Source organism: Brassica oleracea, chromosome C9 (genome assembly GCF_000695525.1).
Source record: "Brassica oleracea var. oleracea cultivar TO1000 chromosome C9, BOL, whole genome shotgun sequence".
In the NCBI taxonomy this organism is placed as follows: Eukaryota; Viridiplantae; Streptophyta; class Magnoliopsida; order Brassicales; family Brassicaceae; genus Brassica; species Brassica oleracea.
The window spans coordinates 17,130,448-17,155,725 of NC_027756.1; the positions used below are offsets into that span (position 1 = coordinate 17,130,448).

The following is a 25,278-nucleotide window of genomic DNA, read 5'->3' on the forward strand; positions in this document are numbered from 1 at the left end:
TGATCATAGTGCTTGATGAGTAGATGATCATAGTGCTTGATGAGTAGATGATCATAGTGCTTGATGAGTAGATGATCATAGTGCTTGATGAGTAGATGATCATAGTGCTTGATGAGTAGATGATCATAGTGCTTGATGAGTAGATGATCATAGTGCTTGATGAGTAGATGATCATAGTGCTTGATGAGTAGATGATCATAGTGCTTGATGAGTAGATGATCATAGTGCTTGATGAGTAGATGATCATAGTGCTTGATGAGTAGATGATCATAGTGCTTGATGAGTAGATGATCATAGTGCTTGATGAGTAGATGATCATAGTGCTTGATGAGTAGATGATCATAGTGCTTGATGAGTAGATGATCATAGTGCTTGATGAGTAGATGATCATAGTGCTTGATGAGTAGATGATCATAGTGCTTGATGAGTAGATGATCATAGTGCTTGATGAGTAGATGATCATAGTGCTTGATGAGTAGATGATCATAGTGCTTGATGAGTAGATGATCATAGTGCTTGATGAGTAGATGATCATAGTGCTTGAGTTGGTAAAGGAGTGGAGGATCATTTCAAAGTTTATCTTATAACATAAATAACTATTTTAAAATACACATAACACTTTCTATCCAACTTTCTTCAGCCTTGGTTCTTCCATTCGGAACTTCCTTCCATTTGTTAACCAGCTCCAGTGAATTTTTCAATCACATGAGCTGAAATCTTCCTCTTTGTCTTTATTTGTAGTTTCCGTATCAATAGTGAGTGGTTTGATCGATGTTTTCGGTGGTGTTTTATAAAGATTTATAGTCCTTAACACGGAGTGGAAGCGTTCTTATTTCATATATGGCCCTCAGTATATGCTTCTATAAGATTGAAGACTCTAGATTTGTCTAACCGAATGTTGTAGATGGCCTTCATGCACTTCTAGAGATCAGACATTAGATCTGCTCAGTGGTTTGTTACTCTGGTCAGTTCTAAGGTTATTTTCCGGTTTATCTAGTGTTTTTGATGACCGAAAGTACCTCACAGAGTTTTACTTCCCACCAATCTGGTCCTTTTCTCTGGTTCATATTGGATTTGTTTCATCTTTTGTATTTGGTTTGGTATCTTCTTTAGCACTTGATGTGTGTTGTTCAATTTAATTTGGTTGGTCTATCTTCTCACTCGATCGCTTACTCCTTTTCTTAATTTTCTGGTCCCTCCGTCATGATTTTGAGATAGGTTCTTCCGGTCTGAACTGTTTTTCCCCGTCCTTTCCGAGGAGATTTAATCATGATCTCATTTTCTCAAGCTTCCTTCTTTGCGTTTCATGGTCGCTTCTTTGTTGGTCTTATAGGAACCTTACTTTACTACGATGCGACAACTGATATTTGTAAAAATAATAAGAATAAAAATTAAAATTACAATACCGAAACAAATAAATAAAGAGGAATTGCAGAGACGAGATGGTTAATCTCTTTCTTTAAATTTTTGAACGTCTCGTAGTGTGATGGTTTCATAACGCTCAGATTCCCAGGATACAACTGCAATATTGTTTCTATTTACCATCACCGAAAAACATAATCTATTGAACATAATTTTGTGTTATACTCTTGGGCTAAAAAAATAAAATAAAAACATAATCACAATACTAAAAGGCCAATATGCTGAAACAATACTAAAAGGCCAATATGCTGAATTTCTAGGCTGCCACGTCACCAAAAATAATCAGCCAATAAAAAAGAGTTATTCTGCCACGTCCTTGCTACTTCGTAGAGTGAAGAAAACAAATGGGCCTTTTTTTCCATCCCATTGAAGCCCATATCCAGACCCAGCATTGATCTCAACAACAACCCTATCCTTGTTTCATTTTTATCCCACGTTCATCGCCACACACTCTTCAATTTTTTCTATTTTTTGAACTTTAACACTCACACTCTTCATCTTCCTCACTCTCATCTGCGTAACCCAGCCGTTGCAACCTTTTCTGATTCTCCCTAACGTTGGCGACCGACCTTTTAACGTCATAAAGTCTCATTAGTGACAGAAAAAATCAACAACCTAAGAGGTTTTACCACTATATAAACCGATGGCATGATCCAGATCCCAAACAGACCTCATCATATCGTCCCAATTTAGGAACCATCCTTATGACTTCTCAGAGCAAAAGAACTCCAGGTTTGCATTATTCCTTCATTGTAGATTCGTATAAGTATATAGTCAAAGAAACGCTGATTTTCATGTTTACATTTGTAAGTTTTGCGAGGAGGCTATGTTGCAGTGAGAAAGTTTGTGTTGAGAACAACGTACGGTAGCTTGATATGTAGATTGCACCGCCGAGAAAGAAAAATATATTTACAAAGCAACGTGATTTCATGGTAGCATGCTTAAACCCTAATTAGTTTACTTTTCACTTTCTGATTCCTTTCATTATTTATTTTCTTCTATTACTTAGGTCTTTTATCAAATTTTGTATGTGTTTTCTGGGTCGTCTATCAAATTTTCTATGTTAAGAAATGGTCTCTGCGTCTTTTGTTCAAACCTTTTTCGGACAGTTAGAAACCATCCGCGCCTGAGTATATATAATAAATGTGCGCACTCACTCATGTCTGTGATTGTGTTTTGTAGGAGAAATGTATATGTATGACTGCATCGATATTATTGAACTGGTCACTCCACTGCCATCTCCAATAGCTTGAGTAGAAAAGGATATTCGGAGATTTATACATCTAAAACTATGGTGGTGTTCTGTGTTGTACATCTCAGCATCTGGAGAAATATATATTCACTGAAACGTCTTTGTTTGCATGCCAAAGTGTATTGTGTTTGTTTATTTGCTTATATGGTTCAGGTGTACTATATTTAGCTCTGAATAAGTGTTTAGGATTTTTCCGTGCAGTTCTTCAACTAATGTTGCTCATTCTTTGGTTTGTTATCAGGTACCTCAATATTGACACATCTGGAAGGTAAGCCCAAGTTCTGATATCTTAGCAATAAAGAAAAGGTAGGCCTTTTTGTGATGCTTCCTTTTGATCTATAATTACTTACAAGAAATTTAGACCATACTAACTGGGTTGTTAAGTTAATCTAATTGCTCTTTAGTTCAACCGTGGATGTTAGTGTATTCAAATATAATCATTTTTAATTAGACAATAGTCTTGAAATAATTTATCACCTGTCTACTCTTTGTTTGATTCCAAAATTATACACACATATTAGATAACATGCTTTTAACTCATCACTAAACTGATAAAAAAAACAGTTGTCTTCTCTAATTCAGGACAAATTCAAATTTACAGTTATCAAATATCTAATCACCTTCATAGCAAGTCACAAAATTTAAATAATGAAAGAACCAATACAACATATGTTGGGTGAAGCAGAGCTATTGGAGAAAGCCGGAGCAATAATAAAAAACATATATAACAGTGGAAGAAGCCACTATTAATGGAGCTCTTTTCTTTCTACTTGCAGGAAAACTAGTGACGTTGAGATGGCTGAACGAGTAGTAAAGTGTTTGATGAAGCTGGATCTAGACGAAACTTGTGCTTATGTGCACATATCTAATGCTTGCTATTCATGGGTTTTTCCAAGAGGTAGTTGAACAGAGGGTTTTCATGAACGAAACGCAAGTAAAGAAGTAAGTCCGGTGCAGTTCGGTGATGTAGATTACAAAGTTCACGGATTAGATTTTTTTTGCAGGAAAAGACACTAGATTCTCAGAACATCAACAACAAATTCAATGTCAAGAATTATCTGAATCTTGTGTCTGGTGGACGAAGAGGATCCATTGTTACTTAAGCAGCAAGAAATGACGTTGTACAGGCTCAACAAGGAAACATTTTGATTTTACAGAAAGAAAAGAACAAATGAAAGTTTTTCAGAACTTTGTAAAGCGTATTTAAGAACCAAACGTAATACTTATGGATGGTTCACTCTCTACTAGAGAGTCTCTACGTACAGAAACGCTGATTTTTTGTTGCAAGGTAAATAGATAATAATATGATACTTCGATATGATGAACCATATAGATTATATGAGTCATATTGAGGTTTATACATGGCACGCTATGAACCCCCCTCTCTACAGCCCCAAGACTAATTATTAAAACCGGAATTTCTATTAGTGAGCATGATTGAAGACAATAGGTGAACGTCGATTAAAAAAACATAAATTGTCAATCTTTTTAAAAAAATCAACTACATTCTTTTGGTTTTCTTATGGAAAACATACAAATAGCTCTTAGAGAATATTATTATAATTTTAATTTTTTAATATGTTGTTTTGCTGCATGGAAACAAAAGTATTTGACATAATTTAAAGATTCTTTTAATGTACATTACTTTTAGATTTCAATTGTTCTTCATTTCTTCACTGCCTTAACCTTTAATAACAAATTCATATAGATTTTCTTATCACCATATAATAAATAATCAATATTAAAATTTTAAAATATATATTGGTTGATTTTAACGTTAAAAACTGTTTGAATTATATGCTAATTTTGACCATATTTTCATAAAATTCAAATAAACAAGATAAACAAATAATTGAATTTGAACTAATTTTTTTTAATTCAGTTTGGTTACCAACTTAAATGTATTTTGATATTGAAAGAAAAAAAAATTAAATTTTAATAATTTTAAAATTTAGTCAACAAAATCAATACAAATAATTGCAAATTTTTTTAATAATTTCTATAGCATATTCAGTCTAAGTATAAATTATTTAGTCAAATCCAAACTCTATAATAAACGAAATAAAATTACAATATAAGGGAAAACTCCGGGCGTAGCCCGGAAAAAATCTCTAGTTATTTCATAATGGGAGAATATTTTGTTGTTTCATATTCATCTTCATATTATTTTTTACAATATGGAGACATGGGTTATATATGCTTCTCCGAAGCAATAATAACAAAAACGTTATGGCATTGATTATCATAATCAATTTGAATTTATGATCATGTGTCAGAAAACGTTTTCTGACATTAATGAAAAATATATGTGATTCAATTGATTTAAATTTGGTATAATATTAAATAATATTAAGATAAACTAAAACTTAAACTCAATCCTAATTTTAGTTGGTTATCTTTTCACTACTCTAATATAGTATACTAGGGTCGGTCCGCACTACGCACGGAATATGACTTTATCGTACTTAAATTCTTATAATTCCCTAAGATTTTAATGTTTGTGTTTAAGAAAGTGATGTGTATATACTACGGTCTTGATTGGTAGACCAAAAGATAAAGCAATAGCAGTATGCTATAAAAGCAGTATGCTGCAGAAACTATATGCTTTTGTTAAACTATTTAATAGAATGATTGGTAGAGTAATATGAATATGCTATTTAAAATTGTTATAAAAATTAGTATATAATATATAATATATTAATTTCTAATGAATATATTTTTAATATATATAAATATATAAATATATAAAATTAAAAGAAATATAATTTATTTATTTTATTTAATAATTTCAATTATGTGTATATCAAAAATATTATTTTTAAAAAATAAAAAATTACAATTAAAATATCTATTTTTTAAAATAAGATTTCACATATAAAATATAATTTAATTATAACATACATTTTATTTAGAAATCAAAATTTTATTTTCTGGATATAAAAATAATTTTATGATATTATTAAATAAAATAAATGAATTAATTATATATATTTTTTTAATTTTATAAATTATAAATGCAAATGCTATTCTAAACGCTTTATATGAGAGTATTAGTGAGAGAGCATTTGGAGAACATTAGTGTTTGGTAAATGCTTTTCTAAATGCTATTGTTTGTTTGGTTTTTAGATTTTGGATTTTGGATTTTGGTTTTTGCTTTTAAAATAATAAAATGAAAATATTCTATGTAAATGCTTTTTGCTTTTAAAATAATGAAACGAAAATATTCTTAAAGTGAAATATTTATTCTGGAATTAATAAAATATAAAAACTAAAAACAGAAAAAAAAAATATAATTCTATGTTTAAACATACACTTAAAATTTTAATTCTATGTTTAAACATAAATTTATATATGTTATATGATGTACATCTATACTTTATTTTATCATTTTTATTTATTTTTCTTTTACTCATTCATAATATAGTAATATTTTTAGTAAAAAAAAAAAGAAGAACTGAAAATCCATTGGACAAGTTTTGAAGAAAACCCATGAAAACCATGATTTTCTTTTTTTGTTTAGGAATAGATATTTGTTTTTATTTAAAGAGTTTCTCTGTATTTTTAATTGGTGATTTTTGTAGATATTACTTTATGAATGTACAACTATTTTAACAAAAAAAAAGTAACAACAGTTTGCAAAGAAAAACCAAGAAAACATAGATTTTAGTTTTGTGTAAAAAGAGTTAGTTTTCTCAAAATCTGGTTTCTCTAAATTTTAGGGAATCTATTTTAGAAAAATCTTGATTGGTACAAAAAATAGTTTTTAGAGAATCAAAAACCAAAAACCATTTTAAAAATCACAAACAATCAACCTCTAAATATTGATCGGATAATGTAGAGGATAATCCTAATCCTAATGCTAATGCTCTATGCCATATAGACTTTTTGGCTATATGAAATCTTGTCGTTGTTTGATGCTTTGCTAATGCTCTATTTCCCCAAAACAAATTGCCATACTTACAGTTGAGTTTTCATGAATATTAACCAGAAAATAGTTTGAATTCTCATCAAACGTGAACATATTGGTGAGACCTAATAAAAATGACACCTTATTCAGAATACATGAAAGAATGTACACATCTACTACCTAAATGCTAAGCAGAAATTGGTTAATTAAACATAATATACAAACTCCAATCGATAATAAGATTGTACACAGTAAATAAATAAATAAATAAATATATATATATATATAAACACGTTTTGCTAATTCAAACAAATGAAAAATGGGTTTACGTAATTCAAACCCTACGTGTATTGATAGTGGTCAAATTTAGGCACATGGTTTGGAGTCGGATCATAAAGCCTAAAGCCATTTCTCGAACTCTAGAGTATTCATCGAGGTCAATTTAGGCACATGGTTTGGAATCAGATCATGAAGCTTAAATATATTTTTAATAGGAAATAAGAAGTTTGTTTGACTCAAACATAGAACCCACTAAGTAGTAAGTGGTGAAAGTCAAAAGTAGAGAAAACGAAAACGTGAAAAGGAAAGCTCATGCATAAGCATTATCTAGATAGAGAGTACTTCGCTCAAAGATCTTGTTATCTTAACTTACGCCATACGCGCCTTCTTGACAACCTGCGAAGCTGGATTGGCCACCTTGTTTGACACATCACCATTTGTATCCGTACCACCATTCAAAGCTGCTTCACCACTGCTCTCTCCAGATTCGATCTTAGCAGGAATTGGATTATCACCTGGCATGTCGCCACCATCATCATCGTACCCTCCCTGTTACAGTCGGATGGTTATAAATAGACACATAGTCAAAGAGTGTAACATATAAGCACCATTAAACTTATATTGTCAACGAAGTCAGGGAGGGGCACACGATCACGTTCATCAAAAATGCGTGTGATGGTGAATGTCTGATGGCTCGCCGTATTTCTTTCCTTCCATGTATGTAATAAACAGAGGCATCCGAGAGTCCTCAGGGTTCACACCTTTTTCAGCCTATTTGTCGGAGGAAATATCGTAAATGTGTTAGAAAATAGTAGATGATAAAGACAATAAGAGGCAAACTTCAAACTTACCAACATTTGACCAGCTTGACTTGCTTTGAGGTTATGTAATTTTGTCATTACATCATCAAAACAAACAAAAAAACCTTCAGCAGTATCATCAGCAATGTCCATCTCAATTCGGTAGCTGAGAAAATAAGCATTTCTCAAAATAAAAATATTGATTCTTATGAATACACATACGAAGAGAAACAAAATTGTATATTAAACGATGTTACATACCGGAGAGCACCAACAGCATGAGCATTGTCGCATCGCACACATGCAAATGAGGAGTCAGTGCGCTGCAGCTTTTGGTGCATTCAGAGCAAGCGACGTAACACCATCCTTTCTCTAGGTCGACGCGAGTAACTCTCCCAGTGCATATGAACTCAATATTCTGCATGTTATATATCAGGTTTATAGACAGAATCACACCATCCAAATATTAAAACAACACGGGTAGCTACTTTACCTGAGACGGTGCAGTGATCTATTGTCAGGAGCTCAACCTTTGCATACCCTCTCAGGAGTGGTGCGGCCAATGGAATACCAGTGTCTTTGGCGACCAACCTATATATATATATACACAGTGCTCAGTCGGGTTACATGCATGAAGACACATCTATATAAAATAACCGATTAACTTACCTGTAAATACAGGTTCTCCTGCATTTGTTTCATTGTCTTAGTAAATGTGTATTTCCGACGTGGAATTAGGGAACAAACGGCCTATACATAATGACAGTTTGAGCAGTGTATTAAAGAGGTCTAGCAATCTTTATATATAAGATCAGATAATACTCAATAATCTGAAGCAACTCAATACCTCCAACCATTTTTGGGTTAATGTTTGTAGCAACAATCACCCTGAAACAGATCATGAAACGACACAATAAGCACTTGATTATACATACTATGTCTTGTCTTAGACAGGAACCCGGATGTAAGTAGTTATTTGCTTACAGCATGGCTCTACTGTTGAGGACAAATAGAGGAACTTCACTTGTTAAGTAGTTATTACTCAAGAACCTAAAGCACCAAAAAGAATTAGTTTTTTTTTCCCAAGCCACGGGTTAAATCATCAACAAAAATTTGATAATTTGAAGACTTACGTAAAGGTATAATCCAGATTCGTAAATGTATCTGGAATTGGACCCAGTTAACACGTTTAAGCTTAAATCTCAGCAACAAACGTATTTTAATGTGAGATCTTGATCCAATCATTAGAGCCAAATAGATGTGGCAAGAGAGAGTTTTGACTTACATTGTCTTTAGTTGAGGCACATTAGTAAGTCGTCATCCCCGGGTAAATCCGAGCTAAAAGGATTCACAACAGGTTTCCTCACATTATCCAACCCATAGTATAAACTTGTAATCTTAAAATAATCTAGAGATTAAGAAAATCAAACAAACACTGATTTTTACTATCTCGTTTACTGTGATGGATGGAGGAAAGAAGGCGAAAGGACTGATCGAAACCCAACCAACGGAATCGTCACACAGACTTCTGCATCTCAGTCTCTCTAATGGCCGATTTAGACGATTGTGGTGGAACCCTACATCACGTCTCTAATGGCGGATATCGACGACTATGGTGGAACCCTAAATCAGGAAACGATGAAGATCAAGAACATTAGTGATTCACGCAATTTGGGCTGGTTTTCATGTAAGCAATATGAAGCCCAATAACACACTGAAACCCCAATAACACAGCCTCCTAGAAATAGGTCAAATGGAAGTTTAATTCTGACTCCGATGAACCATCGTTGAAATATAAAGCAACCGGAGACTTTCCGGACGTTTGAGCCAATTTCATACCCATCAATTGATTTTTGGTGAATGGATGTTGTAGAATTTGATTCGGTAAAATCTTCGACAGACATGTTTATATTATTGGAGAAAGAGAGGAAATTGGAAGGGTATTATGGCTCACCCATATATAGGATTAAAGAAGAGGAATGAATGATCAAGAGTGGAGAAATAGAAAAGAATTAGAAGAGACACTTGCGACAAATGCAAAATTGTGAGTAACAGATGATACGGTGAGTTTTGGTGAGAGAGGACACATGTCGATTACATAGAGCTAGACTTTCTGACGTGGATCCTAGGTGGCATGCCTCAGGAGAGAGCAAACCATACTTTATATAATTAGATTCATAAGGTTTTATAACCTTGTTATTAAGGGTTTGATTGGTAAAAACTGTGATTTTATTTTTTTGTTGTAGAAATATTGCTGTGATTTTTTTTGTTTTGGCTCTAAATTTCTAAGTTTTAAAAGTTTTTAAATTTGAGCTGTAGATAATTTAAAAAAAAAGACTGTGAGCTTTAAAAAGTACAAATCAAGATTGGTGTAGATTTAGGACTGTAAGTATAATTGTGGTTGTGAAGAGCATCTACAGCAATAGCCAATCACACCCTAATTCTCCTTATATAAATAAGAAGACTCTCACCTCATATTTTTATGTGGAACATTTACTAGTTTTTAAACATAGTCAAATAGTTAAGCTTACAAGCTTTCCAAATCATTGACTTTGGACTAACATTTCTTATTCAAACGAACTTTTTTTTTGACATATGAATACACTACTTCATATTGTTTGTCAAATATTCGGTTATTCCGACGAACGTCTTCGTCCGGAAACTTGCCGAAAAATGGTCTAAAACCATTTCGTAAAAACGAGTTCCAGCAATCCCCCACATGAATAGAAATGACTTTAGACACTAGACACTGCATGATGAGTTGATAGCAATTTTTCAGCCTTGAACCAGTCATTGTTAATAACTACTGGATTTACTCGGCCAGGAAGTGGCCATGATGTCTTGAACCTCCCGGGCTTTGGTGTAAACCTAGACAATAGCTATAACACATCTTCACTCTCTCACAGAACTAGATTTTGTGTTGTGTTCGTTTTGGCTGTGAACAGTCCTGGTTAATCATGAGTAAACTTGGAGAATATCTTATTTCCTTCATTCTCCTAAAAACGGTTCCATTTCACACTCACAAGGTGATTTGCCATTAGCTTTGTTTAGAAGATTATCATGTACTACTCCATTCATATCTCAAAGCTATGGACACAAATCATTAAAAACTAATGTTTATCTTCTATTCCTTACAAGTAGCATTGTTTAATCATCGTAGGAACTGAGTATAGACCAAAGTCTTACAGTGCTTTGGGCATATTTAGTTTGACTTAGTTGTCTCCTTGAACCTATTTTTTGGGATCTCCAGTCAGTTAGGTAAAATTACCGCCAAACCTCATCTTAATTCACAGGCTACATATTCCTTTAGATAATATAACAATTTGATCTCATGACACACCTTTATTAAAATGATCCTAGGTTGTCATCACAGTGAACATAATCTCTTGAGATTAGTCGAGATCAATTGTCTAATGATTTTTGTCATCTTTTATTCAAGATACAATTAACCATTATATATAAAACTCAGTGTATGACACTAGTTTTTTTTTCTACAAAAATCATATTGTGATAAATATCACTAAGTTCATTGGCTTCTTGCCAACAACTTTATATGATAAGCAAAGCTTCCCCCACATTTTTTGAGATAACTAAAAAAATGCATATATCCATTTAACATCTCTTAAGAGTTTAGAAATTTTGATCTACAACTCCTTTACAATTAAATGAATAATTTTGTTTTTTCGAAAAAATGTATTTCATTCTTAGAAATTCACATTTTTCATACAACTATTTTCATAGTTCTCTCAAGTTGATTTATAAATCCAACTTGTATGTTTTGGATTTTTTTGAAAACCATAGTTTTTTATTTTTCGCAAATATACATATCATTACAAGATATTATTTTTGCCATCAAAACCATCATCTTATATGGTTATTCTCAACCATATTGACTTTAGAAACTACAATACACATGTCAGTTTCAGTCACATTGGTCTGAAATTTTTAATTATTTTTTCATGGTCAATCTTTTTACAACTTGCATTTAATCAATAATGAAATATAAATGTTTTGATCAGTATCAACAAACATTTTATTTTCTATGGCAAACAGATTTATATGTGACAGACCTCTGTCAAACTTAATTTGGAACGTCGACTCACAAAATCCATTTTCATCCATACAATAATCTCTGAAAGATCAAAATGTTTTTTATAACTATGGTATCACCATACTTCAAACTTGAATTCTTTTTCTTTTCTCATGGTCACACATTTACTTAATAATTAAATTAATTTATTCCAGGAAAAGAATTCTGAAACAATAAATCAAAACGTTAGGCATTCTTCATAATTAAAGAAAAATAATTATCTTTAACCAAGTCAAATCAACCTTTAACCAAGTCAAAGCAGTAACACATTTTGACCAATATTAAAAAAAACTGATTAAATAACCATTCAATCAATCAATTAATTATTATGAAAATTAAGAATAGGCAAACCCATTCCAAAACGTTACCAAAGACGTTCGGAAAAATGGTTTTCATTGTCACCATTAAAGGTCATGATGATATGATCGCGTATGTTTCAGTTCCTGTTTCCGTTTCACCGAAATATGAAACCTAATCTTATGAAACATAAAAGATATCAAATTCACTAGCTCCAAAATATTAACTATTTTAATGAATCTAACAACGAAATCTCAAATAATCAAGTTTCAGAAATGAGAAGAGCTAATTTCCCAACACCAAGAATTCTTTAATTCTTGTTTTCATAACCTGTTCTTAAGATTGAAAAAAAAACTTTTTAACAAATATCAGTATTGTTAGTGCAAAGCATAAATAATATTTAAACATTTAAAAGTGTACGAACTTTATTTTATTACAATAGAACAACTGATATTTATAAAAATAATAAAAACAAAAATTAAAATTATAATACCTAAACAAACAAATAAAGAAGAATTGCAGGGTCGAGATGGTTAATCTCTTTCCTTAAATCTTTAAATGTCATGTAGTGCGACGGTTTCATAGTAGTCAGGTTCTGAGGATACAACTGCAACATTGTTTCTGTTTACCATCACCGAAAAAAATTCTATCGAACCTAATTTTGTGTTGTACTCTCAGACTGAAAAGGACAAAATAAAAACATAACTATTTCGAAGATTCTTTTGTTGTTTCATATTCATGTTCGTCTTTTTTTTTTTACAATATGGAGACATGTGTTATATATGCTTCTCCAAAGCAATAATAACAAAAACGTTATGGCATTGATTATCATAATCAATTTGAATTCATGACCATGGAAGTCAAAAAAACGTTTTCTGACATTAATGAAAAATATGTGTGATTCTTTTGATTTAAAGAAATCATTCAATTGATTTAAATTTGGTAAAATATTAAATAATATTAACATAGACTATAACTTAAACTCAATCCCAATTTTAGTTGGGTATATCTTTTCGCTATTATACTATAGTATATTCATAAGGTTTTATAACCTTGTTATTAATTCTCCATATATAAACAAGAGGACTCTCACCTCATATTTTTATGTGGGACATTTAATAGTTTTTAAACATGGTCAAATAGTCAAGTTTACAAGCTTTCTAAGTCATTGACTTTGGACCAACATTTCTTATTCAAATAAACTTTGTTTTTGACATATGAATACACTACTTCATAGTGTTTGTCAAATATTTGGTTAGTCCGATGAACTTTTTCGTCCGGAAACTTACCGAAAAATGGTCTAAAACCATTTCGTAAAAACAAGTTCCAACAGGACTTGCTATATATGGTGTATTTCTCTATAATTCTTACTGGTTATGTCTGGGCGGTTGTTGAAGCAAAGGATTCCTGGTTTAATTTGCAAGGCTTATTCAAAATGGAAGGTCTCAGTTGTCATTGGTGTTTTGCTACCTCTTTATCAAATGAACGCAAGGAGGATGGATCGATGTGATAGTTATCCGGCTTCAGGAATCGACTAATCAGTATTTTCAGAATGATTTCCACAGGAATATAATAATCGCTTCAGACACTTGCATATTTTTATTTTTTCTAACCTAATTAAGACCAAAAATGTGTTTTAGTTTGAAAGAATATGTCCAACTTAATACACCAAAAATGAATAAATGAACCGATTCAGATTATTATATATACTTGAATCATATATCTAAATAAGGTAACCATATATTATATTCAATATAAATATTTTTTTCAATATATATATATACATTACAGAACAATTTAAAACTTATAAGTAAATAAAATAGAAGTATTATCTAATTATTTCTTTGTTGAAATTAGTTTACAGTTTGCTTTAATACAATAATTTTAATCGTGAATGTGGGATTACCGATTTCGATGTTTATATATGCAAGGAAATAAACTTGTAACATTAATACTGTAGGAAAGTAAGGATGAAACTTTATAATCATGGAATACAACCAGCGTACGCTAGCTCAGTGGTGATTACTTGAGGGAGCTTCAGTCCCAATACGGGAAGCCACCTGGGTTGGACTCATACTGGACACTAGCTAGATCATTTACATTTTCTCTCCGGAAAAAGGAACGACCTACTACTTTTTTTTTTTTAATTAGGGAATACATAGTTTAGGAGACATGACACTTCTTATGGAGAATATGTCATCGATCCAATTTTATACATTAATAAAGTTTTGTAAAAGTTAATTTCAACAAAAAGAAGAAAAGAAAAGAAAGAACAACCCGAAAAAAAAAGAAAGAATAAAGTAAGACGACACAACAGGTGGAGCTTACCCTCTCCACGTAGACAGAGAACAGGAACAAATACGCTACTATCTGTCACAACAGGTCAGCTTCAATTTTGACTCTGCGCAAACCCAAATAAAGACGAAGATCAAGAAAGACAGAGAGTTGATGTAGTAGTAGTCCTCCTCCACAAACACAGAAGAAGGGAAGCCTCGATTTGATCGATCTATTTCTTGGTTCTGATTCCTTTTTGAAAGATGATTCTGGAGGAGAAAGATGCATCCGACTGGATCTACAGAGGCGAAGGAGGTGCCAATCTCGTCCTCGCCTACGCTGCTTCCTCTCCTCTCTTCGTTAGTTCCTTCTTCGATCGTACCAAATTTTGAATTTTTCTTCAGATTCTATTTTCTTCTATTTGAGTCAAAAAGATTCAGAATCATGTCTACATGGACTCACTTTGGTCTAGTTAAAAATGTATACTTTTGATTTAATCGGATAAATATTATATTTGGATTGTGATTAAAGTTTGTTCTTGTGGACCAATCTTTTAGGTTGGGAAAGTGATTCGCATACAGAAGGCTCCTAAGGCTGATAAAGCGAACAAAGCTGTGAATGGTGCTGCGTCTGTTTTAACAAGCGATGAGAAGCTTCTGTGGAGGGAAAACAAAGAGCTCGTTTCATCACCAAACAAGGAAGTTGTTGAACAAAGATATGTAAAAGATGTGATCATCCCACTCTTGGGTCCTAAACATATAGACCCCGGAGTAAGTTTTTAGCTCTTTTTCTTTTTGTCCTATCAGAATTTTGTTTGGTAAAAAGCTGCTGATGAGTAAGAGAGTATTGTGATTTGTGCAGGTACGTGTTTCTGTGTCCAAGGAGTTTCTTGAGTCTGTTGACAAGAAAGTTACTAAGCAGCGTCCGCCGTGGCGTGTCAATGCAGCTAATGTTGATACCAGTCATGACTCTGCTCTTATTTTGAATGATCATTCACTTTTCTCTCAAGGTATCATCAGAAACTACTATATGAGTTGTGCTAAGTCCATGAGTATTATTATTAAATCATTCTAAAACTATATATGTGCCAGGGACTTCTAGTGGTGGTGGTGACTGCTTAAGTGTTGAAATAAAGGTACATTCTTCTTTGGTAATTTTTGTTTTCGTTACGGTCCTTGGACCTAAACTCACTGTCCTTGGTTCCATGAAGTAGCCCAAATGCGGATTTCTTCCAACCTCAAGGTTCATAAGTGAAGAAAACAAACTCAAAAGAAGCGTCAGCCGTTTCAAAATGCACCAAATCCTTAAGTTGGAACGAAACGAGGTAAATAGCACATAACTTGTACCTTAAAGAACAAGGTCGGAACTATGCATAGGCTAGTGAAACATTAGCCTTCGTCTCCAGAAATTTTAAAAATGTTTATAGCCCCCAAAATCTCAGATCTGGCCCTGCTTAAAAAATTTAATGAAACTTGCTGAAAAAGGTCTTACAAGTATGTCACCTCTTCTTCTGCAGATATCTGAAGTAAGTGAATATGATCCTCTTGATCTGTTCTCAGGATCCAAAGATAGAGTCTCCAAAGCTGTAAAAGCCTTATACTCTATCCCACAGAACAACTTCCGCGTGTTCTTGAACGGTTCTCTCGTGTTAGGCGGTTCAGGGGAAAGCACCGGAAGAACCAGCCCTGAAACTGCACAGACCTTTGAGGAAGCACTCAAAGGCTTCATCCAATCAAACGATGGTCTCAGGACAAAATGCTTTCTACAGCTAGTAACTGATACTGTGTATGATTCAGGAGTGCTCGATAAGCTTCTCGAAGTTCAGAAGCTGGATAAATTAGACATTGAAGGAGCGATTCATTGTTATTACAATATAATCAACCAGCCTTGTCCTATATGTAAAGAAGCTGGAACGTTGGAGGAAGAGTCTCTCCATTGTTTACCTTTAGATGAAAGCTTGAAGATCGTCAAGGAGTATCTGATTGCTGCAACTGCTAAGGACTGTAGTCTTATGATCAGTTTTCGATTGAGGAATGGATGGGATTCAGCACCTTCTTGTGATGCCGTCTGTCTAAAATCGATCGATCAGACGTTTGATTACAAGGTATGATCTATTTGTAACACACACTTGTTTTGTGGTCTCTCATTTAAACACAAGGTGTGGGTCTCTCTTTTGTAGGTGCACTTCATTGATTTAAGCATGAAACCATTGAAGAGAATGGAGGCATACTATAAACTGGATAACAAGATAATTAGCTTCTACACTCGGAAGCAGAAGGGAGAAGAAGTCGGTGATAGCTAAGTCCTGGATTGTGTCAACACCACGAGTTTGTTTGTTTATTTTGTTGTTGTTAAAAGATAAAAACGAAAACCCAAAAGGTGACTGTTCATTTCGTGAAATACTTGCATCAAATGTTGGGTTTATTAAACCATTTTGACCAATACTAGTATGATATTCTATATAGTTAATCAAGTAAAATTAACTGAAGTTATAGATGATTGGAGATGATTAAAACACACACAAAAGAAAGAAAGGAGATGAGTCTGTGCATAACAAAAAAACACGACTCACTGTATCCCCCCAGTTCGACTCAGCTTGGCCTTGTAGGCGGCGTAATCATTCCAAGGGCAAGAAGATGGAGCTTTTGAATCACTTTCTTTTCAGTTTCAGACAGGTTAAGTGGTTTGGACAGTTCCTCCTTCCACTTTGAGTCGACGTTCTCTCTGATCACTATGGCACCGTCTCGCCCACCACCAGCTTCGCGGTGTCCATTTCTCCAGGGAAAAGGCGGCAGACATATATGCGATATCGTTCAGTGGACACAGCCCTGGCGACTCTAATTACAATACCCTTCTTGCGCCTCAAGGTATGCTTCAACTTTCAGCGAACCCCATGTTTTATCTGCGTCTCTTCTCACTGATTAGGAGAAAGCGTTATTTATGGAGAAGAGTCAAAAATCTAAGTCGGGTTGTTTTACAAATCTGTACAAAAGTCAAAGAAATAAATCTGGATAATTCTAAGGCCCAAATCTTGTACAATTTTGTTGATATATGCAAGGAGTTTTGAGTATTTTCTTTGCAAATAGATTAAGCTGAACCTAGATGACACCAAGTTCACTCTCTGCGCAAAGTTGTATAGTGCTGAGCATCACACTGAATTTTGAAATCAAACAAAACGGTACCTACTATTTGATCACCTCTAAACCACTATGTTAGGCCTGTTAATCTGTTATTGATGCAATCCTTGGCTCCAAAACAAACATCTCAAAGTTAATGAAACTACCTATAAACAAAATTTATCAATCCAAACAACCGGGACAAAGTTGTACGGACAAGACAGTAAGTTAAACCTTGTAAGAGAACTTTTAACTTAAAAAGGACAATCATGAAGAACAACAACAAAACTACCAAAGGATCCATTTCACACGAACTAGTTTCTAAACAAGAAAAAAGTAGTTCACCTTACTTTATATCTAAGGAAAGCCAGTCTCATGCCACTCACAAGTTCTAACAAAAAACACCAAATAAAATATCCATTACGAGACAATCAAATCAGCACAACAGCCAACGAAGAGAACAAAAAAAAAAAAACACTTAAACACCCTCATCACGTTCTTTGTTCCATTGCTCAATCCTCGCCCTCCTTTCCTCGCTACCTTCTCTCACAACAACAGGGCTCCTGCTACGTCTCGGGCTACCATGTCTCCTCCTCCCACCACCACCACCACCATCCCTGTCATGCCTCTCCGACCTATCACTGCTTCTTTTCCCATTCCCATGGCGGTCACGCTCCCTAACATCCCCTCGCTCTCTCTTGCGCCTGGGGCTTACACTCCTGCTCCTGCTCCTGCTCCTGCTCCTACTCCTGCTCCCACGGCGGTACGACCTACGATACCTCCCAAACAACTTCCTCCTAAGCTCCCTCGAAATCTGCTTCACGTGCATAAAATTGCAGTAACCGCCGCGGTTACAGTTATCCTCCTCGTACTGCCTGCAAGTAGCCTCCCTAAAATCCGTCACGGGAGAGAAATCAGCAATGATGGGACGCCCCGAATAGAACCTCCCCTGCAGAGCCTTGAGGGCGGCGGCGGCCTGGTCCTCCTCCTTGAAGAGGACGTAGACATTGCCAATCATGTGGTCAGCGAGATTGTCGCAGACGTTGAGAGACTCCATCTCGCCGAACTTGTCGAGCTCCTCGAATATGTCCTCGTAGAAATCCTCGAAGTGGGCCTGGATCTTGCTCGGGTCTAAGGGCTGCCCCTGAGGGTCCACGCCGGGGGTGATCATGTCGGGTCTCTGGTACATGTTGGAGAGGAGGAGGGTGGGGGAGATTGTGGGGCGGTTGTGGAGACGGGAGCAACGGTCTCCGTGACGGCACGCGCCGATCTTGAAGTAGAAAGGGCAGTTTACTCTGTCCTTCTCGGTGCCGAAGATTGAAGCTAAATGCTCCGCCATGGATTCGAATCGTCACCTGAATAAAATCATCTAACGGTGTCAGATTCAATGAAGAATTTGACCAAAGATTCTCTAAGCTTAGATCCGAGAATCAGCGAGAGATAACGAAATCTATATGGTTCGAACGACAATCGTCACTATTTTATTTAAAACAGATCCGTTTAATTACACGAAAAAAATAGTTACCTGGAGAGTAGCGGAGAGGATTTAGCTGTCTACGTTAAAGGCCTCGCCGACGAGGAGCTGCGTTTACCGATCGGGATCTAGGGTTTAGGTTTATTTGTGCGTGAGCCCGGCCCTAGAAGACAATCAGGTATTATTAATAAGGGGTTGATTTGCAAATACAGTTTTCTTTTGGGATAACATAACAATATTAAATTTGCATTATTGATCCTCGCTATTATGGAAGTTCGTTAAATTAGACCCCGGTTTAGTTTCTTTTAGGCCGGGTAAATTACCCAGATCCGAGAAACAAATCGAACCCAACCCAAAAAAATATTGTACTAAATCCGAAGTAAAACTGACAAAATAATCAAACAAGCCTAATATTTTGGTATTTGAAAAACTAAATCTGAACCCAACCTAAACCAGAATACTTGAATCACAGTTGTATATTTAAATATGTTACTTATTTTAAAGTTTAATATTCAAAATATTCAAAGACATTCAGAATTATCTGTAAATACTTGAAATAACTAAAACTAAATACCTCAAAATATTTAAAACAAATAGCATGATCTGAATTTTTAAAATCAATCACTTATGAAAAACATATAGGTAAGTAATTATTAAATTTCATTAATACCATATAGAACATATTATCATTGATTATATGTTTACATTTTACAACAATCGTATAATTTTCTCCTTATGAATTCTATCGCAATTTTTTGTATTTTTTTTAATAAAATTTTCAAAAAGTCAGATTCTAAAAGCTTAACATATGAATATGTGAATATCTTGTTGTAAAAAAAAAGCTTAACATGTATTCAATAGCTTCAAACAACATTGATCAACAATAAATTCTTTCTACATATAACTTTCATTCATTACTCATGGCTTAATTTAATAACATCTATCATCTATCATCTCATAGCATACTACAGTACAACATCTATAAATTAATAATGTTAGGACTTTAAAATTTAATTAATTTATAGAGATATTCATTTACAAAAATTTCCTTATTTAAATTTTTTATTTTAATATATATTCATTTTCAAATAAGAAAAATATTTTATTTTAGTGTACATACAATATAAATGCCGCCCCCCCCCCGCCACGTATGTGGGAGGTTTTGGCTGGGTGTTTTCAGATAGACAAGACTCTACTCTGTTTCAGGGTTCAGTCGCTCGCCCGTATGTCGCTTCAGCTTTGAAAGCAGAAACACTGGCTTTGAAAACATCAATTGAAGAAGCTGTTAAGTTGGACATTAAAGACCTTGCTTGTCTCTCTGACTCCAAAGGTCTTATTGCTCTCCTCAACGGAGGCTCATCCGTGATATCTCTTCAAGGAATTCTCCATAACATAGGCGTGTTGAGTGATTCTCTTGACTCTATCTCCTTTAGCTTTATCCCTCGATTATGTAATGAGGCTGCAGATCAGTTAGCGAAAAACACTTTGTTTAACTTTCCTCCTCCAATGAGGGGAATGAACTCTCTTGTTTAAATTTATGAAAAGAAGTGGGTTTGACCCAAAAAAAAAAAAATTCATTATATTATTTTGTGTATATATATTGCATAGAACTTAAATGTGGTTTTAGATATAATATTATTAAATCTCATCAAAAATATATTAAGTGTTAAAAATATAAAAATGATTTCATTGTGAAAATAAAACAATTTATATAATAATAGGTTTTTACTTATATAAAATATGTATACATATAAATTATTAATTTATAATTTTAGTGAGACTATATATTTACATAGAATTTTCTAAGACATTATTATCTTATTATTTATCGATTTGTGTTAAATTTTGAACCAACTCAAGTTTGAACCGGCGAAATTTATTAATTTATAGAGATTATTAATTTATCGAGTATTAATTTATAGATGTTCTACTGTATTATGTTTCTATATATATATAAATAAAACAAACAATAGACACATAGTATAACATTATTATTATTTTTTATTTGGAAAATTAAAAACATGAAAACAATGTTTTTAGCTATTGGCTTCATTTCTCAATTAGTGATGGTATATTCTTCATGGTTATTGTGAACTCGGTTAGTTAGCAAATTAACACTTGAATTAAAACGAGAAAGAGAAAAGTCTAAATGTGAAGATGTAATATTAATCAAAGCATTTAAATAGTTAAAATAAACGAAAATTCAAATTTTGACTTAATATACCTTACCACAATAATTATTTTATATAGTATAAGAAAATGAGATCGATATTTCGCATTCAGGAAAAGAATAAATTAAAAATGTGAATCTTCTCATTCAGTGTATCATTGACAAAAATATTCTCCATTGATCGTTGTCCACTCGCATAAATTAAAGTACATATTAAACCCACCGACAATAATTTGGCACGTGCCCAATACGATTCTTGGACTTGCAAGAGTTGGCTTTTATCTTCAAACAGAAGTGACGGTGCAGTTGTTCGTGAGTGCAATATGTTTATTGAGTTTCTTGTGTTCGAAGTTAATCAAACACACGATTCTCTTGTAGAACTTAGGGTGAACTAATTTTCCCAACACGTAAGCATGAGATCTAACGGTGAAGTTTAACCTCATCGGCACGGGAGCAGGAGGTGCTGGTGGTTCGACGATCACGATGGGTCCTTTCTTCTTCTTGCTCTTGATTGGAATTGGTGCAGGAGGTGGTGGTGGGACTAAGGTAGAACCACTTCCGTAGAGAGGAGTCTTGTCTCCAATCATATTCACTATCACCGTTCTTTGGCTTTTCCTCGATTGGTAGAATTTTTTAATCTACAATTACAATTAAAAAAAGTCAAAAAGTAACAACCGAACTTTATATTTATCAAAAGCCAAACCCAAATGGACTGAATAAAATTTAGTTTTGGTATATTAGCTATTCTTGGTATTTTTTGGTTATTTTAGATAGTTGTCTCAATAATAAAACATTATAAAAAAACGAATGTGCATTTCCTGACCAATGCATGTGATACTAGCAATTATCAACCGACAATATTGATCAAAGACAAACTAAAAACTAAAAACCGAACCGAATATTTCCAGCTTGAACCGGAAAAAAGTTTGTTTAGTCAGTTTTTCAAAACGGAAGAAACCAAAAAGTAATAGCTTCTAAAATCATCTGATGATAGCAACAGTTAACATTAATGAACATGAATTCAGACAAATGTTAAAAAAAAATTTAAAAGATTTTTGGACTTACAGTTCCAGAACCAATTGTGATCTGAGAGAAACTAAGATCGATCGGAGAAGACGTCACATGAACACCAAAGAATGTGCCTGTGTTACGGTACATCATTCTCAGTGTCGCATTCATCGTGATCATGTCGGTTCCTATACCTCCCGCATCTTGTCCAGCTTGGACCTTAAGTTGCTCAAATGTTATGCTCTGCGAATTCGATTCACAGATTAAACCACACAATCCGGGTGTAGATCTAGGATCCGATCTGAATTATTTAAATGAATAATTAAGACTAATCAGATTATCAGAGATTTACTAACCTTGACTAAGATCTTAGGCTTCTGAGGCTTAGCAGCTGCATAAAGGATCAACGAGAAGAAAGCGAAGAGCAAGGAGAATCCAACAACGAAGGCTAAGACATAGCAACGACGAGGCAAACCTTTTTCTTCTCTGTCACCATCATGGAGCAAACCTTCTTCTTCAATCCTTGCGAACTTCCTGTCTCCAGCATGTTGTTTGCGCTTGGAGCCGTTGATCTTGGAGAAGCGGCTAGAGGATGAGTGAGAGTGCGGAGGAGATCCCATCGGGCTGAGAACGGGCGTCGAGTGGAACGATGTTGCGGTTTTCTCTCCATCGTGCGAGTCACGCGAAGGAGATTGCACGAAGTAGGCTGGTCGACGGGGAGATCTAGTGGGAGATGAAGCAGAGAGGCTTGTTACCTCTGAGTCTGCTGCATTGGTGTGCATCTTGAGATTCAGGAAATGGAAGGTGATGACGAAAGGGGTGAGTTATGTGCGTATTAATGTACTGAATGGTTAGTTAGTCAGTCATTGAGTGGAGGAGGGGGCCACTAAGATAATTATTGCGATTGTTAATTAATATCAAGTGACCTATTAATTTTGTTTTTATCGTGAACACTTGCACAAAACATGGATAATCTGAATTGCTTTCTTCTACTACTTATCATTTCTTTTAATTTATCAGATTGGATCGGATTTATTTTGTAATCATGGATAAGCCAACCCGTCAGTTTTTATGTTGAAGCAAAGAAATTAAATTTTGGGGAAAAGATAAGTCAATTTATTTAAAATTGGAAGCAGTATTTTAAATAATAACAGTATTTTTTTTTGTAAAAGTAAAATTTGGGTCTAAATAGTAACAAAATGACACTGAAAAATGATCTAGTTAGATTTTGAAAGGAATCAATAATGACTGCACATGGAACTTGGCGTGTACTAATCAGTGGTTTTCTGTGTTTCTATTTCCCATATCTAATTTACATGCTAGGCTTAGGGTTGTTTGAAGGAATCATGGATTATTGAAACTGATATCTCAGATTAGGAAATTTTATTTTTAGTTTTTTAAAAAAATTTTGAATTAATTTTAAACCTTGAACTTGACTATACACCTTGTTCATGATATCTAGAATCTAAATCCATTGAAATTGATTAGCTAAACACGTGAAAAAAACTTAGATGACCATGATTATCCTAGTCTGACATGAGTTAATTGCTAGGAGTTCTGTGAACTTATAAAGCTTGATTTTGCATGTTTAGAATCTGAAATTCAATAGAAGTTAATCTATAGTATTCTATTATATAAGTAGGGGTGAGCACAAATCGATTATCGGGATTTTTTGGGAAGTATTCATAATCCAATCAATTTTGTCTGAATAATTAATTATTTGATTCGATTTGATTCATAGTTGTCCGGATATTCGGTGTCCGTATATCCGAAATTTTTTATATTTTTAAACCGGATATCTGATTCAATCATAAAATAAAAATCCAAAATGATAAAAAATAATAATATTTTATTGCAAAATAAAATAAAAATAATTTACCTTTTCAAACTTTAATAACTAAAATAAACAATTTAATAAATAAAATATTGTAAACCTTTCATAAAATAATATATATATATATATAAATCTTTAAATATATATATGTATATAACATATTTGATCGGATATCTGTTTCTAAAAATATTAATATTTGTGATCTGCTTTGTTTCTTACCGATATTGCGTATTGGTATTTGTTTTGCTTTATAGAGTTACAAACTACTCCAAGAGAATCAGAATTTTGGGATATTTTACTCAGCCCTATACATAAGGTTTAGCACTTTGGGAAAATATCGATCTAATTAAGTTGTTTGCGTTCAATAATGGTTCTTAGTTGCACACTAGACATGTTTCTTGAGAATTTCCTACTATTTAAAGCTTTTAATTCAACAGTTTAGTAATTTTTACTTTTTGTTCACTACAAAAAAACATGCCGAGGAAAAGTTACTAGGAAATATATTCCTCGTAAATTTACGAGAAAATTATTACGATTTTACGACAAAACTGAATTTCGTCGTAAAGTCGTAGTAAAGTTACAAGGAAAATGTTTCGTGGTAATTTACATGTAAATTTATTTCGATTTACGAGGAAAGAGAAAATTCGTTGTAAAGTCCTTGTAACTTTACAAGGCTTTTACGACGAAACATGTTACCATTAATTTTTGTGAAAACGTGTTTTAAGCATGCTTTACCAAACTGATACCCTCGGTTTAGAGATTTTGGAATAACTTGATTAGCTGCTATCAAAGTTACACCTCGTGAACGAATAGTTGGTAGAGAAAAATCACCTTTGCAAGAAGAAGTGTGTATCACTGAAGTGGAAGTATCTGAACAACAAACTGATGACATCCTTCTAATTGACGTGGATAACCATCAATATGAAGATCTTTTCGACGATATGACGGATGAAGAAAGTGAAGAAGAGTTCGATGCAAGCGATGATGATCATTGTACTGCTATTGATGAAAACTCGAATGATTCAGAATGATGTAATATATGTTTTAAATATTTTTAAAAAATATATAAATCAGTTTAAGACTTAATACAAATGTATATTGTTTGGTTATAATAATTATTTGTTGGCTTTTAAGGATTTAATTGGAGTTTAGGGTTTAAGAGAAAATAGGATAAATGGGAGAATGGGGGAATGGGGTAAAAGGGATATGAGGTTATAGGTAAGAGACTTTGGGGGTTAGGGATTTGATTTTCAGGGATTCAGATACAGTCGTAGTCAATTCGTCGTAATGGAAAAACCGGGTCTGGTATATTCCTTGTAAATACACGTGTCCTTGTAAATTCGTTGTAATCATTT

At 33.6% G+C, this 25,278-nt stretch overlaps 3 protein-coding genes across 3 annotated transcripts; 1 reads left to right on the forward strand and 2 right to left on the reverse strand.

The window, feature by feature from the left end:
- Nucleotides 1-14,378: 14,378 nt before the first annotated feature.
- On the forward strand, nt 14,379-16,765 carry LOC106313402 (inositol-pentakisphosphate 2-kinase). Its single transcript, XM_013751201.1, has 7 exons — nt 14,379-14,680; nt 14,879-15,091; nt 15,183-15,330; nt 15,413-15,456; nt 15,535-15,645; nt 15,838-16,425; nt 16,501-16,765. Exons 1-7 carry the CDS (start codon nt 14,585-14,587, stop codon nt 16,621-16,623), a joined length of 1,323 nt encoding a protein of 440 aa, XP_013606655.1. The 5' UTR covers nt 14,379-14,584; the 3' UTR covers nt 16,624-16,765.
- A 944-nt stretch (nt 16,766-17,709) lies between these two features.
- On the reverse strand, nt 17,710-19,078 carry LOC106313042 (splicing factor U2af small subunit B). The gene is made up of 2 exons (XM_013750761.1): nt 18,963-19,078; nt 17,710-18,792 (listed from the first exon to the last, which is right to left on the reverse strand). The coding sequence occupies exon 2, from the start codon at nt 18,774-18,776 to the stop codon at nt 17,916-17,918; it is 861 nt and encodes a 286-aa protein (XP_013606215.1). The 5' UTR covers nt 18,777-18,792; nt 18,963-19,078; the 3' UTR covers nt 17,710-17,915.
- A 2,124-nt stretch (nt 19,079-21,202) lies between these two features.
- LOC106315676 lies at nt 21,203-22,930 on the reverse strand. Its single transcript, XM_013753476.1, has 3 exons — nt 22,446-22,930; nt 22,147-22,332; nt 21,203-21,719 (listed from the first exon to the last, which is right to left on the reverse strand). Exons 1-3 carry the CDS (start codon nt 22,869-22,871, stop codon nt 21,366-21,368), a joined length of 966 nt encoding a protein of 321 aa, XP_013608930.1. The 5' UTR covers nt 22,872-22,930; the 3' UTR covers nt 21,203-21,365.
- Nucleotides 22,931-25,278: the final 2,348 nt, after the last annotated feature.

Coding starts and splice junctions, on each gene's coding strand:
- LOC106313402 (XM_013751201.1), top strand. CDS start 14,585: ATGATTCTGGAGGAGAAAGATGCATCCGACTGGATCTACAGAGGCGAA. Junction 14,681..14,878: donor CTGCTTCCTCTCCTCTCTTC/GTTAGTTCCTTC, acceptor CCAATCTTTTAG/GTTGGGAAAGTGATTCGCAT. Junction 16,426..16,500: donor ATCAGACGTTTGATTACAAG/GTATGATCTATT, acceptor TCTCTTTTGTAG/GTGCACTTCATTGATTTAAG.
- LOC106313042 (XM_013750761.1), bottom strand. CDS start 18,776: ATGGCGGAGCATTTAGCTTCAATCTTCGGCACCGAGAAGGACAGAGTA.
- LOC106315676 (XM_013753476.1), bottom strand. CDS start 22,871: ATGCACACCAATGCAGCAGACTCAGAGGTAACAAGCCTCTCTGCTTCA. Junction 22,333..22,445: donor AGCCTAAGATCTTAGTCAAG/GTTAGTAAATCT, acceptor TCGAATTCGCAG/AGCATAACATTTGAGCAACT. Junction 21,720..22,146: donor TCACAATTGGTTCTGGAACT/GTAAGTCCAAAA, acceptor TTGTAATTGTAG/ATTAAAAAATTCTACCAATC.